Source organism: Apteryx rowi, unplaced genomic scaffold, assembly GCF_003343035.1.
Source record: "Apteryx rowi isolate R43461 unplaced genomic scaffold, aptRow1 scaffold_37, whole genome shotgun sequence".
NCBI classification, from domain to species: Eukaryota; Metazoa; Chordata; class Aves; order Apterygiformes; family Apterygidae; genus Apteryx; species Apteryx rowi.
The window spans coordinates 3,348,485-3,365,892 of record NW_020450196.1 but is presented as its reverse complement, the minus strand read 5'-3'; the positions used below and the strand labels follow the sequence as shown (position 1 = coordinate 3,365,892).

At 38.1% G+C, this 17,408-nt stretch overlaps 1 protein-coding gene across 6 annotated transcripts in view; it reads right to left on the bottom strand.

The window, feature by feature from the left end:
- Positions 1–1,499: 1,499 nt before the first annotated feature.
- Positions 1,500–17,408, bottom strand: part of FOCAD (focadhesin) — a 126,234-nt gene continuing 110,325 nt past the window's right edge. For 5 of the 6 annotated variants that reach the window (XM_026073559.1, XM_026073562.1, XM_026073560.1 and 2 more), the window contains 13 exons: positions 16,322–16,399; positions 15,866–15,937; positions 15,586–15,688; positions 14,311–14,391; positions 13,102–13,230; positions 11,430–11,545; positions 9,564–9,824; positions 8,823–8,912; positions 7,495–7,672; positions 5,867–5,964; positions 4,733–4,984; positions 3,449–3,524; positions 1,500–1,943 (listed from right to left, as the gene is read on the bottom strand). In XM_026073559.1, coding sequence (XP_025929344.1) covers positions 1,870–1,943; positions 3,449–3,524; positions 4,733–4,984; positions 5,867–5,964; positions 7,495–7,672; positions 8,823–8,912; positions 9,564–9,824; positions 11,430–11,545; positions 13,102–13,230; positions 14,311–14,391; positions 15,586–15,688; positions 15,866–15,937; positions 16,322–16,399 — 1,608 coding nt within the window. In that variant the 3' untranslated portion in view covers positions 1,500–1,869. Of the gene's footprint in view, positions 1,944–3,448; positions 3,525–4,732; positions 4,985–5,866; positions 5,965–7,494; positions 7,673–7,845; positions 7,999–8,822; positions 8,913–9,563; positions 9,825–11,429; positions 11,546–13,101; positions 13,231–14,310; positions 14,392–15,585; positions 15,689–15,865; positions 15,938–16,321; positions 16,400–17,408 lie in introns of those variants that run through there. The other variant, XM_026073563.1, reaches the window with a different exon arrangement.

Sequence of the window (17,408 nt, the reverse complement as noted above, 5' to 3'; positions counted from 1 at the left end):
TTTAAAACATATCACCTAGAAATAAAAATCATATTAATTTCTCCAACACAGGCACTAACTACACAAAAGGAAGACCAATCTCCATCATAGGTCATGCCTACACTAGTACGTACAGCAGCTGAATAGGAATGGATCTATAAAGAGATAGAGTTCGTAGTGAGGACCCAACAGCCAATCTATAGGCATTTCAGACTGTTTCACTTCAGACTAGCTCTAGTTCAGCCCTGTAGGCTAAACACAGAGAACTATAGGAGTACATTGGGGTGTCCCTGCAGTGCCTCTCTCAGTATGGTTTAATTAAGAAGGAATGAAGTGCCATGCTGCCCCATGATGCAGATGAAATCATAGTATGTGGGCATTACCCAGAAACTCCTTTCAAAAAGCACACTTCTCATCTGAACTAAAATGCTAATACACATGCAAAGTCAGATGACTAGAGTCATAAGTTACTTAGATGCAGTACACTAGAGACAGCACCATTAAAACATGTCACAGATTTGCCTTTGCTAGAGGTGCTCTGAACATTATGCACTGAGGTGCTGCCTGGGTGGCAACTGCTTTCAGTGAGATCTTCAGTACATTCACTGTTAGACTGAATTTCTCCTCAGTATATGGCTGTTTACAGAAGAGGAGATTACCACTATTACAAGACTACTTTGGAAATAGAACAGAATACTGTGGTAAACTTCCACATACCTAGTCACTGAAGGAATGAGTAGCAGCCATTAGGCTCCATCCCACAGTAACCTTGCTAGGTGAGAAAAGCACAGGGTGAAGTCAGAGGAGAACTCCCTCTACACGGGCAATTTTGTCAGTCCTGAAATGAAGGAAATGCCTGCAGCAGGGCATAGCCTGGAGAAGTAGGCCACAATGCTTCATTCAAGATAGCTAAAATCAATGCTGCTTTCACTGAGAATACTTTGGAAAACACTATGAACCAGTGACCAACCACTTATTTTCAGTTAATTTTTGTTTACTTTAGTGAAGAGGCTTGCTAAACACAAGCATTCCTTTAAGCTCTGTCTTTGCACAGCTGGGAAGAGATGAAGTTTTCCAATCCTTCATAAAGAGAAGGAAGTTGAGTAAGGAAAATAGCAGGGGCTGATCTATTTTAAGGTTGCAAAGGCAGAAAAGAGTTGCTGTAGTGCCCCTTTTCCCTGGAGACAGAGGAAAGCTCTTATGGGCAACAGAAGATAAAGGAGGCAAGAACAGTTTCAAGTGCAAGAAAGCTGCAGTTATCCTGGAACTGGGGATTTAGCAGCCACTAGGATCCTTGATTTATCTTGATAATCCCCATAAAGCTGTTGCAAAGTTGACAACCATACTACTTCTCTCAGAAACCCTGCTCATGTTATATGCCTTCAGTTAGTAAAGCTGTGTTGTCTTTATCACTAAAGACAACAATTATTACTCCTAAAAAATGCTATCAGTTAAAAACTAGTGTTCATTCTAAAGTCTTTTGTACTAAAACATGCTTTAATAAATAGACCTCATCCAAACAATTTTTATAAGATTTTATTTTTTTCACTTGTTCCTACAAAGCTTCTGTGGGTTAAAGGAATATTCCCCTCCAGCTGTCACTGAAACAACTCTGAAATGTTCATTTGTCATTTAGACTCAGCACAGCCCAAATGCTAGATAGTTTGTAAGAGGAGATTGCCCTACCAGTGAAAAGCAAATGGTTTTTCACATTGAGTCTTTGGCAAGGAGAGTGAATTAAAAAAAAACAACAAAAAAAACAAAACCCCCAACTTTCTAGTGGGCAAAAATCTTTGAAACTGGTCTTCTTGATGCCTGAATAGTAGTATTATGTGGATTTTGCTTTCAAGTACAGACAGTTTTCTTCATTGGGTAAGACACAGTCTGCAGCTACCACCCATAAGCTTTAGTCCACACTGCTTTCTTCTTGAACTCTGTGAGAGACCTCAAGGCCAGAAGCGTAACTGTGAAAAGAAGGACAAATCACATTAGTATGTACAGCCCAGACTGCAAAAGCTGCAAGAGTACTCCCCCTAGTCATTTTGCTAACACAGGTCTTAGTGACTCTTTTCATGACTTTTTCATGGTTAGCCTGTGAGCTTCTGATGCCACTTCTACTGTTTACAAAATACACTAGTCTCTACATCCCTCTGAAATAGGAGGCTGTACTGCACTTTTCACTTGTTTTTTGGCATGTTTCCCACTCAAACCATATCACATTATGATCTGCTAATTAGACCATCACTTTGAAATGGCACATAGGTCAACCAGCAGCTTGGATCCTATAAGCAGTCATCCAAGAAGGGAGATGGGAGGCACTGGGAAGGGGAGGATCATAAAGTATGGAGCCTTAAGTCTTCTGTGCAATTCACTGATTTATTCAGTACTTGAAAGATTTATGCTTTTGGGCAAAATCCAGTTACCAAACCAGTCACATTCAAGTCATCCAGGAGGGAACTTGATGTTCTAGTACTTAAAAAAGAAGCTCAAGGAAAACTTTGATTCATTCTCAACCAGAGCACAGTGAGTATGTATGTATGTATATACATATATATACACACACACACATATATAAAAATATATATATGTATCAGAGGAGATTCCCCAACAACCCTCAGCATTGTTTCTGCTTTTCTAAGCTTATGTCTTCCAGAGATTAAGCAGACACAATATCAGAAGTTTGAAACTGTCAACAGACAGTGACTAAAGATCACAGGTCCTCCAAACAAGGCTAGTTATCCTAGCAATGCAGAGAACATTCTAACCAGATTTCATGAAGCCATGTTTAGGACCAACAAGTCAGATGATTCAAATGAGATGCCTTGAGTTAATCGAAGAAGCAAAAGCTCACTTCATTCAGGAATATTTGTGATGTCCTCTTAAATTTACTTGCATATCACAATCCTACACATCTAAGTGAGCAATGTGGTGCAAGTTAAGGCCACAGGATATTACTGCAATTCAAAACATGAGATAACTTCCATCTCTTTTCACCCTTGCCAACAGCCCCCATTCCTCTTTTTTCCTGTCAGTCCACTACACTAGACTTTTCATTGTCTCTTGTCCCTTCCCCACTGTTCAATCCCCAGCTGAGACTGAAGAAATTGTTATGGATTTCCTATTATAGTATTGGAGGGTTTCTAAACAGTATGTTGCATTTGTTTTTAAGGATAACTTTAAAGGAGACTGACAGATCAATCAATGAAATGGGCTTGTAGGACCAGGTATACCTTGAGGTTTCTTGGATCTTCAGTGACACATTGTGAGAGTCAACAGATTAGATATCAAAGAATTTAAGAAAGTGTCACAGACAGGAATCTTATCTTACCTGTGAATGTTCCCTTAAAGACAGTACATAGCTCTCTTACATGTGCTAATAGCATGGATTCATCACACTCCTTTTAACAAACTAGATTTTTCTCTACACTAATAGTTATGGAAAGGTAAGGACCCAATTCAAATACTCCACCTTTCAGCAGGTCCTTTGAAGATTCTGATAACACTTCCTTAGGGCTTTCTGCCATATTGATAAGCCAGTCAATAATCTAAAAATTGAAATAAAAAGGAAAATCCAAATTAAAAGAGCCTTTGTATCAGGGCACCACAAATTCTTTTCAGCTTGATAGGCAACATCTGATTACACTTAAACCTGAGTAACTATCTAATCAGAGGCAGTGGTCAAAAGACCTTCTGCCTGAAATACCCAAAGTCTCCAGAGAGTGCTTCTTACTGTCAGTGTACTTTTTCCCAGTGTTAGTTCTGGAACTACCTTTGGTCCTTCCCATCATCTCAGCAGTAATCCTTTGTAACAAAGAAAGCACAGTAAACAATTTCTAATCTATCTTGTCCATCCTCATGCTGATTTGGAAAAGTGTTTCTCAAACAGCACAGAAGAGGTCCATCTTGTTTATTTATGCCATTAACTTATTAATATGATTTTTTTAATCACTCTCTTGGCCAAACATTTTAAGGCAAATCCTTCAGCACTCTTATCCTCTTTGTCCTCTCTCTCTCTCTTTTCATTGTTTTCTGGTAGTGGATGCTGCCTGGAGGAGAAGGTGATATTTCAGACTTATCGGGATGATTTTAAGGGCACATTCTCAAATGCTTTCCTAAAGCTTAATTAGACACTTGCATATTAACAGCCCTCTCCTACATTCCTCCCACATTCCAAACTAACTTCAGTGGGAGCTCTGAGCACAAGAAGCATGCACAAGCCAGTCCTGAATGGATTCCAGTTTACACAAAACAGTTAACTATGAATCTACTGATTTATAAGTAAGTTTCTCCATAGATCTCACAAGCAATCTATACTGTGGGTTTGTCAAATTAGGCACAATTTCCCACACTTGTTTTTGTCATATGCTTGAAAATAAAATGACACATTACAAGCTGGAAAGAGGACCTCTGATTACTATAAATTGCCACTGTGGTGATATCCAGCTGCAGAGGATCTGCCTTTTATTGTTTAAGTTAGATAAGACTAACTTCTACCAGCAGTTGCCAGCTTTTCTCTCCCAGCTGCACCCACTTAGAGTTTGACTCCCAGCACTGGAATGTTCTTTATTTCCTTGCAACTCACACATTTTACTTGAGAACTTACATTACATGAGACAAATCATGTCTAATTGTGGATAAAGAAAAACAAGACCACATGTCAGATGCAATACATACAGAGGAAATAACTGTTTCACCTAAGACTTGAGCTGACTCCAAGAATGGAGTGCTTTGCAACCACTACTTGCAGTTTTACCTTCTGTGTTTGTTCTTTCCAAGGCTCTTTAGCTAGCAAGAGGGTAATGCTGCTGGGAAGGAGAGTTAGAGTCTCTTGCACAGCAAGCTTGTCAGTGGGGTGTTTGCCAATGTGATTCTCAGACAATTCTGGTAATACCCTTTGGTGCTTCCATGGTGACCAGTTAGCACTGAGGCCAAGCAACAATGGTGCACCATGGTCAGCCCAGGCAACCACAGAAGCTGCAAACAGCCACAGGAGGAAGTCTATGGCCTAAATAGAAAAAAAGACAGAGGTGCAATTCATCAACTCAATGACAATTCATTGAAGACAATTCATTAATTGAATAATATAAGGAAAAGCATATGATGGCATATTCTTCAACATATTATCTCTGGAGTTGTCACCTGAAAACTCAGCTAACCTTCTAAAGCAAGAACTAAAGAGTTTTTAATACTCTTTCATGCTTTGAGGCAGAACAAAAAATAAAATAAAAAAAATCTAAAAATCTAATTCAATCTAAAATTCCTACAAGAAAAGAAGGTAAGCAAACTCTTCTAAAAATTAACCTTTTAGTTAAGGCTGATCCACCATTCATTTTAAATGAGGAAATTCAGCTTTATAGCCAGACTCTTCAGGGAAATTAGAGAGATGGACACCTTTGTGATGTCACAACCACTTGGGAAATATTGCAGCAATGCAACAAACTCCTTTCTAACCCAAGTAGCAATTTATGTCCTGAAGCGGAAGATTTAAATGGCTGAACAGTTGTAACAATGAACAATATTGGTGCCCTAAAACTGCCCAAACCCTCTTTGAAACAGCAGCTGCAGAGTTCTGACCTGATTTGACAATTCTACTGGTGAATTCAAACTTTAAGTGTTCTAAATACAGCAAGTTTGAAGCAATGATTTCCTCTGGTTGCTTATAACTTTTCTCACAATTTAGATGACATAGTTATTTTAAAGTAAGAGTTCTAAACACACACACATTTATAAAATAAATGGAGAAGAATTTCTCTATGGGGATAAGATGACAGTTTTTTAAAAGATAAAAGCATGGGGAATAATACTTATTGCTGACAAAAAGCATATGTTATGTTAAAAACCGTTTTTCTCTTGCCTGAAAGCTGCCAATCATTTTCACAGCATGTACCTCTTTAAGATCCACGTTTTGTATAGGTGTTGATTTGTATGCAGCATTCCTGATATAGCCCATCAGATCCAGCAGCCAGTCCATTCTTTTCATCACTCCTGAAAGAACAAGAGTGTTGGTTCACATTAAACACTAGAATGTACCATTTTTCTTTAAAAAGCAAGTATAGGGAATCACTATAGCAACAAAGCACTCACTGTGGAGGAACAACAATCACCAATACCATTATCATATTTAACTTACAGTTACCAGTGGCAGAAGGCATAGGGGCAATTCAACAATATTACCTAAAACTTCCCCTGTAATGCAGGCAACACACTAAACACACTGAAAAAGTTATGCCAGGAGACAATCATTTCGCATAATGAGAGTCTGCAGATCCCACTAACCCAGTCTGTGGATGTGACCACTACAGAATTCTAACTCCTAAAACCTCACTGAGGTCCTTCCCCTAACACTTCATCCAGCTTTAGCACTGATGTCACTGTACATGTGGGGAGTGTTGATCAAAACCTCCCACAATCCAGACAGAATCAGTACAGTATAGCCAAGGCTTACAAGCATCATCAGCCCTCAATCCAAGGATGCAACATGATATTAACCTCAGAGTAATACTTCTTATTTCTACTTACTTCATGAAGTTTCTGCCAGAGCTAGTAATACTTTTTCTCTTGATTTAGATTCTGCTGCCCAAGATATGTTCTGCCTCCTTTGTCCAGCACAGCTTTATCTCATCTCCAGCTTTGAGACCATGTCACTTCATACATTGCCTTCTGCTGCTATTCTTTACATGCCCCCTTTTCCATGTTGCCTCCTCTTTTACCCAAAGGAACCTCCTTCTACTCATCCAAAACTCACTGCTTGCTGTTTGAAGCTCTTCAACCACAGTCAGCACCTAAAGCACTTGCAATAAAATGCTTTAAAATTGTTGTTCTGTGAATAACTGAATCAGCCTAAGATCCTGCTGCCATGAGAATGGAGAGATCTCATTCTTCCCTCTCCCCTTGTTTCTTCCTCATCCTGTGTGATTATATTTCTCTTGCATCAGCTCCAGTGCTTATCAGACCCTTAGCCGAGCTAACCCAGATCATTAACTCAGCAGATAATCAACTGCTGTGGTGGGGATGAGAAAGGATAATTTGTTTCCTATGTTAAGTCAGCAGAAGGAGTTCAGAAGAACAAGCTATTTCCCTGGCTCAATCAATCAATCTCATGGAAACCTCTGTCTATTGTGTCACACACAGATAATTCCGACATTAGCTCTGAAAGACAGCAAGGCTGTACAACTGCTATTGGTCTCTAATGTGCCGGGTACATTTCTAACACTATCTTATACTGAAAAAACAAAAAGACACTGATCTAATCAAAATTGTGGTCTGCGAACCACTTGGCTGAGATAAGTGACTTGTAGCTGATCCAAGAAGTCATAAATAACTTAAAAAAGCATAAAAGCAATGTTTAAGTATGTGAAGAGCTAAAAAAAATTCTAAAGGTTGAAAGTAGTCTCTAAACCAGAGAAGTCTGGAAACCATTGGTTAGACTATCTTAAATTTTTTTAAAAAGTATCAGTTCAGACCCATCAATATTTGTTCATGTTGCTGTTGATTCTTCTTTAAGCTTGGCCTCACCTGTGTTTTCATGGCTCACAATTCGAGTGTGATAGAAACCATGTAAGAGCATCCATGTAATAGATTCTTTTTGGTGATACCCTGCCACAGTAACAATCAAGGAACTCAAGTTCATCAGAGGCAGTCTGCCTTGAGAAATTAAATACACTTTGGTGAAGGTGGCCTTCTCTATATTGTTCTGCAAATGCAATAAAAAAAAAAACATGTTAAGTTAAAACATACCCCTCTCATGAGAGCAGTAGGAAATGCTGCATTCCTCTTTATGAAGAGAGGAGGAATTTCTAATTATCTAGCAGGCTCATTTTCTCTAAGATAGATTATTAAGGATGAAACAGAAGATCGTACGTACTACTTGAATTTTGTATGCTTCTAAATGGTCCAGCACAGTGTAATTCAGTACAGTTGGACTGTTTCCACATTGCTTTAAATTCCATACTCCCCTTTAAATTGAAATGAGCCAGCTTGACATTCTGGAGACTTAAATCTTCTTGCAAGACAGGTTCACTGCAGTGACAACAAAGATTTTCTCAAATTGCCTTTTCCAATGTGGAGATCACAGCTTAAAGAGACAACTGATTAAAACCTGACAATTTGGCTTCCCTATCCTATTTAAATGCTTGGTCTCCCTAATGAATCTGTCAGTAAGCAGAAGAGCATGGGAATGATTGCTTATAACGACTTCATCTGAAATCACCAAGTCGTTCCATACCCATCATTTCCTTAGCATACAATATTTTTCAACTGCTAAGAATTCCACTGCCAATTGATCTGATGAGTTAGAAGCTGAAAGCTTTTATATTCCACTGTTATCTTGTCCTTAGTTATCTTGTCCACCATGAAACATTGAGTGTGAATACAAATGTAGCAATTAACAACTGAAAGGCTGCTCAGTCAGAGTACCTTTCATTTTTAACACAAGCAAGGATTTATCAATCCAAGCACAGCTAGTTACCAGGATGCAGTTTTAAGTATGTGGTTAGGTTAACACAGGAAGCCTATGGTCTACTGTTTGTATCACTGGACTGGGATTCAGAAGATCTAATACTGTTCCTATTCTGCTAACAGAGCCCTTTCTGAACTTGACCAAGCTAAGACCAGTAATAGTGCAGTTGCCGTAAGAGGGTTTTGGATACAGATCCTAACCACTTTTGTTTCTCTCTGATGCCCGTAATTTAGAGCCAAAGCTAACTTACACACATGACGGATATAAATTTATCAGTGGTCTTCAGGAGCTAAAATACTCTATTGACGCACAAACACACAAAAAGTAAGACAGGTTTATTTCACACAATTTGGTGATAAGAGCTTAGGAGTAAAAAAATCATTACCTTAGAGATCTGGACAATTCGATCAATCTCTGAATCTGCCATTTCTGAGATACATTTTGCTACATCAATATACATCTCCACTTCATCCCTCTGGAAACAGAAACATGAATATATGTTTGTATGTATACTACAAGGTTTCTTCACCATTAAAATTAGAATCCAGGAACCTTGTTAATGATTATGATGAATAAAGAGAGGCTAGCAATTAGATTAAGTATTTATTCTATTTTACAAATTCTGTACTTGCTCTGACGTTCAGTGTACTTAATTATTAAGGCATAATTACATTTGAAAAATTTTAAAGATTGTTTTTTAAAAATGTTCTTCCTCAGGGGTATTTTTTTTGTGACTAGATGGTTTCTTTAGAGCACTGTGAGAAGCTGAATTCTCCCTGGGGAAAAAAAAAAAAAAAATCTTCTGATTGTTCTCTGCCTCTGTTTCAATAAAATTTATTTCAGCACTAATTCTTTAGTTTTCCATTACCAAATACCAAATGAGAGAATAGTGTACATAAGATCGGTTTCACAGCTTAGTCATATCCTAAAGAATACTTGAAAGCAACTTATACTGAAATTACACAGGAATCTTAACGACTCTCACTTACAATTTTACATCCTACTTCATGCTGCAAATCTGATGGCTCAGTGAAAAAAAAAGATAGGATTCAAAATCAGTAAAAATATCCAGTTACAATGTTCATAACAGGGTTATGAATTTTTATACCCCATACTTATTCCTTACCTTAATTTCATTTGGTAAAAGCTCAAATATTTTCTCAGCAGCCCRGCACAGAAAGGTCCAGCAGTACTGAGCAGGGTTTGGAAGTTTCATTGCCTGGCTGAGACCCTGTAAAACACACTGGCAAATTTCTGGGTTTTTGGTGCGGTTCTTCGCTTCAAATTGTTGCATCAGAAACACTTCTGTAAAAGACTGTAGTTTGTCTTCTGAAATATGTTTCATCCACAGGGGCAGAGACATGAAAAGGTATTTCTGCATTTTCATCTGAAAAGCAAATACAAGGTATTACAGTCATAAGGTTTGCCATACTTTCTAGATGAAATATCTTCATTATTCTTGTCTTTCTGTTTGGCCTAGATAATTAGATTCCTCTGTTGCTTCTTTACTCATGTTCCCTGTACTATATACAAGCTATTTAAGACAATGAGGTCTCATTCATCATCCAACAGACTAAAACAAAATTTTATATTGCTCTCAAGTAGCCAGAGAATCAAGTGATTTTCCCCACAAGATTTATATTAGTACATATCAAGGATTCTAATTTTCTCTTGTGTTAAAAATACGTGGCTCATCTTTCTCTTAGTTACAGATTCTAACTCTTCGCTGACCTTCAGCTATTTTTATAAAGGATGAAAGTGTAAAAAGCAGCTCAAGCACCACTTCAGAAGCACTCGAAGTCAGTAGAAATGGATCTTTTTCACAAATACTTCTCAGTTCTTCTTTCTTCTTTTGATGAACTGCTTGAATTAAAAAGAGTTGAAACATGGCAATATTCTTTTCTCCTTAAATACTGAGGATCTTCCTTTCAATGAACTCTACCTCAGCACAGATCTGGCTTTTGTACTGAAAGGACAATTGTGACTTCCCTATATGGTGCCCAGTGCATTCCTGCATAAAAGCATACAGACCATACACAGGCAGCCAAGGACAGAAACAGGGTACTCCAAGCCCCTCAATATTTTTGTCTGGTGAGAAAAAAAGAACAATATCTTAAATGATCCAAAACTAACACACCCTGCAGCTGAGCTCATTTTGTGATCTCTAGATCCCACTGCACCGAGAAATAAGGGCTCAGAAATCAAATCTTTCCTTTATTGGTACTATACCAAATAATTTATATCTTAAAATCTTTACTAAGTGCTTATATACTTGTGAAGGCTAAAGAACTAAAAATTACAAGAGGAAACAACCACTTGAACTGGAAAAGGCCACAGAAATCCACAATGGGTTTTCTGAGAACTGTCCTGAACGGGCTCCTCAGCTAATATCAGCTGACAGAACTGCACAGTAAAGGGTACTGTGGGATTCAGGGAGTCTGTAAAACTGTACAGTGGAGGTCTCATCAAGTCCATGCTGAACTTCCACAAATAGAACTGCACTTCATAGTGGACGATAACCCCAAATTTGATTCTCCTATAGGTTAGTCTGTTAAATGTCTACTCGGGCAAAGTTTTCAAGGAGAAGTAACACCTTTTACCAGAGTTAGTGACACAGCTGAAAGAAACTGGCAAACTTTCAGACAGGTAAGTAGGACTTTTCTCCATGTCCATCAGCTGGTATAATAAAAGATACTTCCTGTTTCTACATACTGTGCCTTTCTTGCATCTTTTGGTTATCAGAGCTACAGTATCACAAGAGAGGAAAAATGTCTTAATCTAAATAGAAACCAATGTAGCAGAGCTCACACATGCCTTGAATTCCAAGCCTCCAGAAGAGCCATTTCAGTCTAAGATATTTGCTAAACAATATTTCTACAGAATTCTGAGCCACAGTAACTGTTTTTCAGTGAGACATCTTGAACATCACTCTAGGTGAGGAATCTCATAGGAAGGAGGTGCTGAAGTCCCACAAGTTTTCTTATATACGTACACTGAGACTGTAGACAAGGGGAGGTGCCACCCACATCCCCAAAAGCATTGCAGCATTTTGAGATGACTGAGCCTGTGTCACAGCAAGTTCAAGGCAGAGATGTTTTATCTCATCACCTAAAGCAGAAGGAAAAAAAAAACAGATGCTATGAAGAAAATTTTTACTTAAAATTTCTTCTCTACTCATAAAATAAGGGACGGTAATTGTTCTAGCCCAGCAGGACTACATTAACCTTTGTATTTCTAGAGAAGCTGCTTAAAACTTTTATCGTATACACTCTAGAAGTCTCTCTCATCATATACACTCTAGAAGTCTCTCTCATATACACTCTAGAAGTCTCTCTCATCGTATACACTCTAGAAGTCTTTATTTATGCATGCATATATAATCTAAATACAATCTGCAACTTTCATAACACTACAGAGGGATAATTAAGAGAAATTACATATTAAAAAAAAAGTAGTCTACAACGTTGTCTAAAGTCAATAAAAATGTAGGCACAAAACTGAGGTACTGTTTCCTCTGGAACTCCCCTGATTTACAAAAGTCAAACTCCTAAGTAAAAAACAGGAATAAAAAAAATTCCCCACACATATAACAAGTTTCAGCTATTCATAAGGCTGCACACAAATTTGCATCAGCATGGACTGCACAGCTCAGTATAGGATATTCTTACTTATTCTTACAAAAGACTTCACAATCAATTGTAAGAATACCAAATAAAGCAGAAGTTTCAGCCCAACTATCAGCAAACACTTTTAATATGTTGACAAATCTTTTTGTATCTAGCAAAGTATGCTTCATATAGAACAGTTTAATGATTTGTAGTGCTTTGGATACAAGCACTCCATATAAATAAAATAACCCCCCAAAAGATATAAGAACAACTTACTTTTTCCTGGCTCTATAACAAATAAATTTAGACATGATAGCACTTGCCTAGCCCAGCTGTAAAAGAAACTGCAAGGCCAGTAATGACAATTACATAAATCAGGAGAAACAAAACTCAGCAGAATCAAACAAGGGAAAACAGAAACTTTATAGATGTTTTTAAGGAAAGGAGTTTGAAACTCAGACATTTGTATCAACAAAACCTGATATCAACAGATATCCTGAATGGGAAAATACTATACAAGCTGCCCAAACCCATACTTAAGGGTCAAAGCCATTCTTCAACATGAGGAAAAAGTGCTCCTAGAAGAAAGCACTGAGAAATCAGGATCATGATGGAAAAAGGTATAAACTTTCCTTGACACCCAGTGCAATTTAGTAGACATTGTATTTCACACTAGCAATAGCTAGATGAACCACTGAGCAGTTCAAACTTGTGATATAATTGCCTGCATCCTCCAACATGGGCACTGGGCCTGCATTTAATATGTACTGAAAATAAGATGCAGTTAGTTTCCACTTTAGGCTCTTCTGTAACAGGCTAAATGCAAAATCTGATCCAAACTTTCCAATATTTTAAGGAACTTTCAACCTGGCCCCAAATTTACTAGCTCTGATCTTCTCTAGTGCATTAGTAATGTCTCCACATCCAATATCTCCACAGAGTTATTGCAAATATACGCTTGTAAACATTTGTGGGCTCTACAGCTGGTGAAAGTTGCATTAGCCTGGAAGTCTCATGACAAGAACAAAAAAAGCTCCAAGAAACTATGAAACTTACCAAAGTTCAGCCTCATCAAAGGAGAAAGAATGGATGCCCAGTTCACAGGTGGATACTGGTGACTTTCTCCAGCTAACACAATGGGTGCCAGTGCTACTTTCACCAGCTGAGCTGGGACAGATTCTGGGCCTGTAATAGAACAGTCAACCACAGTCTAAATTTTATACACATATATTTGGTTAAACAGCTCAAGAAAGAAATGTGAATATAGTTTACAATTTCATATTGCACTGAAGACCAGTCTATAGTGAAAACTGAAGAGCATTATAAAATCACTTAGTGTTCTTCTGTTTGTTGCTGCGAATTAGCTGTCTCGCTTGTAATCAATAGTTATATTTTCTAACCACTTAGAAGTGGTCTACTTCCGAAGGTAATTTTGTTACTGATAAATGGAAACTTTCTGGTCCCTCTCACTTGAAGCAGTTTATGAATTAACTACAGGTCAACTACTCACTTAGTTGGGTAAGTATTTTCGCATTTTGGCAGTAGGACAACATTTATTCAGATTTATATGGGAAATTATCTAAAACAGGCAACAGTGAGTTAACTCAATAAAGTCCTCCTGGAGGCAAGGAACAGGTACTGTACTTTTTACTTCCTTCAAAAGCAAAGCCTGCTTAATAAGACAGCACTGAGCTCATGTAGTTACACACAGGAATAATCTCCTGTGCCTTATCTCCATTAAGACTACATTCCAAAACAAGTCTAACTAGTGTTGCTCACATGACGCATCCTTTCTTCAGGTTCCTGTGCATTTACCACAAACAGTCCTAACCCATTTGACTCATACATAGAATATTTAACCAAGTATCACTAAAATAGAGGTTAGGAGAAAGTTTGCCTGATGACGGAGTATTCCTGAGGGTACACGCAAACATTTAAAGTGATTTGACTTTCATTCCCAGAGGGGAGAAGATGCACCATCACAGGCAGAGTGGGGAGAAGGAAGGTGTAAGGATGAAAAAGTCAGAAAAATTCAGCAGAAAACACTAATGTCCCGACTATATCATCCTGCACTCTTTGTCAGTGTAATTCAGTTTCTTGTTTTAAAAGTCTTTGCAGAATATTTAGAGATTTAAGTCCTGCATTAGTGAAGCTCAATTTACCCTCTAGAAAAGTTCTTTCAGCAAACAAAAGCAGGTGGTTAGGGCCACATTTTACAACCATACCAGTTTTCCTAGAGAGATATTGTAGTTTGATCCTTCTCACCTTTCTTTCCACATTCAATGGCAAAGTCAACAGCTGCCCTGATAAAGCTGTTTTCAGGCAAGTAGCTAAAATCTGGAGGAACTGTGAAGACAAAAAGACTGTGTATATACTAAAACCTGTCAGGATAAATGGTGACTTCCAGCCCACACGTAAATTTAAAGGCCAAACTGAACCATGTTTGAGCTAACTTTAAGTCTGTAAATGATTTAAAATGATTAGACCAAAAGTTCTTAATAGGCACATTGGCCTTCCCACCTCTTTTTTTTTTTTTTTTTTAAAGGTAAGCTAAATATTAGTATTGGTGAGAGGTGACAGGTCTGAAAAACAAATTCATTCATCAGCTGAAAAGCTAGTGGTAACAGTTTTCCTAATACATATCAGGCCAGTGCAAGTCAGGCTTTAAAAAGGGAGAGCTTCAGAAGTTTAAGACAAGAGCAGACCTTCCATATCTATCTAAATGCAGGCACCTCTGCTAAGACTATCCAGAAGTAGAAACCCTAAGAACATTCCTTTGTGATGAGAAAATTTATCTGCACTTCACATTATTGAGTCCAATTTTGTTCACAGTGAAGTGAACAGCTTCCGCCTCATTAGTTCCCTCCTATTGCTGGTATTTCATCAACGGTCCAATTCTGCTTTAATTTCACCTAGCGGATACTGAAACAGCACCAGAAGGTAATGGTGTATCAACAGAATATGAATTTCTTTCCGTGTTAACAGCTAAACTAAAAGGGCACAGATACTATTATTAGCCTTCAGCTAACCAGAAAGATCTCTTCTAGAAAAATACTCTTGAAAAATTAGCCCTTTTTTGTTGTTACTGGCTAGCTTTTCCTRTGTTGGCTTTCTTAAACAGTAGAAAGTGCTAAAATAAAGAGTAGATTAATCAACTCTCAGGGCTTGGAGTTGATAACTTTGATGACAAACACATCTGCCATATGCAATTTAAAAATAATTTATAATTTATACTAGGAGCTTTAAACAGAACAAAAACAGAAGTAATAAACAAATTTGACTGGAACAACTTAGAATCTTACTTTGATATTGCAAGTAAAAGCAGATGGGGGGCATCCTGTTCAGCACACTGATTCCTGTTTTTGTGTTCCAGCTTTTAGGTCTGGCACATGGGTCCATGAGCCCTCTGGTTCAAAGGTCGTCATATCATTTAATATGGCTGCACTGTGTAGTCTGCAGTGTTTAATGTGTCCCTTGCTCCCTTCCTGGTTAGGTGCTACCGCTATTTGTTCTTTAAGCAGCAAGAATACAGAAGCTTACCAGATGCCCTGCTCTGGGTAGAAGACAAACAGGACATATGAAGGTGTCCCAAAAGTCCTGCTGCATTTGTCTGAAGGCCAATCTGACCTGAAAAACTGATTATCTGTGGAGACAATAGGTCACCAGTTAGTCAGCAACCCTCAAATTAATGCTGCATTGCCTTATTGAAGCTAGACATGGATGTTATGCACCTTCTTTACACAGAACTGTCTTGTTTGTGCAAGGTGCTACAGTACCATACTGCATTATCCAGAGTAGGAAACGGAGGAAACTCCCGTACCTGGGTAAGGGTTCTGATGACTTCACTGAGTTTACTTTGAAACTGGGAAGACTGAATGCTCTCAGATTTCAGCTGCCAGAGAAAAAGAAAATACTCTAAGAACTTCATAAGGGAAAAAAGGAAACAACAAAACACAGAATGGGTGCTAAAAATACAGATTACATTTGTACATGGGTTTTTTTTGGGGGGGGAGGGTGGGCAGGGGGGAGAAGTGCCATAAGCTTTTCCCCAATGGCACCACACATGGACCATATGATGGGAAAATGGAACAGACCCCATATTCCACACCACAATGCTACCCCATTCGGTGCAGACCCAACACTATTTACTATTGCATAAATGGAATGCTGCGGTACATAATCACCGCTAAAAGGATGCACGGATGTAATTCCATCTTGCTTTCGAGTCCAAATCTTTAACTCAGTTTCTAGGTACCATGTACTTGAATATTCTCACCTGTATCATGCCTCCTTCAGAACCCACCAGTGCAACTAGACCATTGACAGCAGCCAGACGCTGCATTGTTGGAGAACCCTGAAAGTATAATTCAGAATCAGTGCAACATTCGAGTCATACAGCAGCAGCTGTAGCACAACACGCTTGTTTACTTTCAAGAAAAGGCTTTTGTTCCAACTTAAAAACATGAGTGCTATCACTCTATATCTCCCAGTTCAAAAACTTTTTCAGGTTGGCCTCCTGCCCACTGGATCATTTGTCCTCCCATTGTTCTTGAATGAAAGGCTTTATTTATATGGAAATTGTCCCCCTCCCAGTCTGAAATCAACATGCGTTTCTCCCTGTCAAAGCACTTTCTTCCGGCCTAGTCTACTCCCCATAAAATATGTCAGTGCAATTTAATTCTGAAACACTGCTTCTTTTATTTGTACTCATCTTCAGCTTCCACCTTAAAGTTTAAGTTTAGAGTTTGTTTTCACRTATACAATTTTTGGTGCAATAAGATAAATTATTGCTACTGAAGAGCAAGCTGAACAAATGAATACATTTTAATCTACGCTCCAGTCAGTTACAGTAGCAGTGATAAGTGGTGTCCTCAATCCACCCAGAACTGTTCAGCTCCACCTGACGCTGTAAATGCAGTCAGAGGCTACAGTGCAGTGCTTACTATTCCTTGAGCATGCAGACAGCAATTACCAGATCATGAAAACAGAATAGGGCAAATTATTACTTAATAAAACAATTAATTAAGAGGATAAACTTAAAACAAACAGTTGAAACATGAAAATCACCACTCTGTTAGTCTTTTTTGCTAAGTAGTACCTAATTCCACAAGGCATCCTCATTTAATAACCTGAATTTCATCCTTTGTTTAAATGAGTAAAGATATCCAAAATAAGATCTCACAGGCCAAGAGGACTAAGTATTTCTTATAAAACAAACAAAGTTTTTTTTATTTTAGTAAACAGCCCAACGGCATATTCTTGCTTCCAAACATCAAACAACATGCTTAGATAGTCCAAACTTTTCCTAGCATTACTCCAGCAGAAACAAGGAGAATTATGCCTCTACAATTCATTTAAAAAAC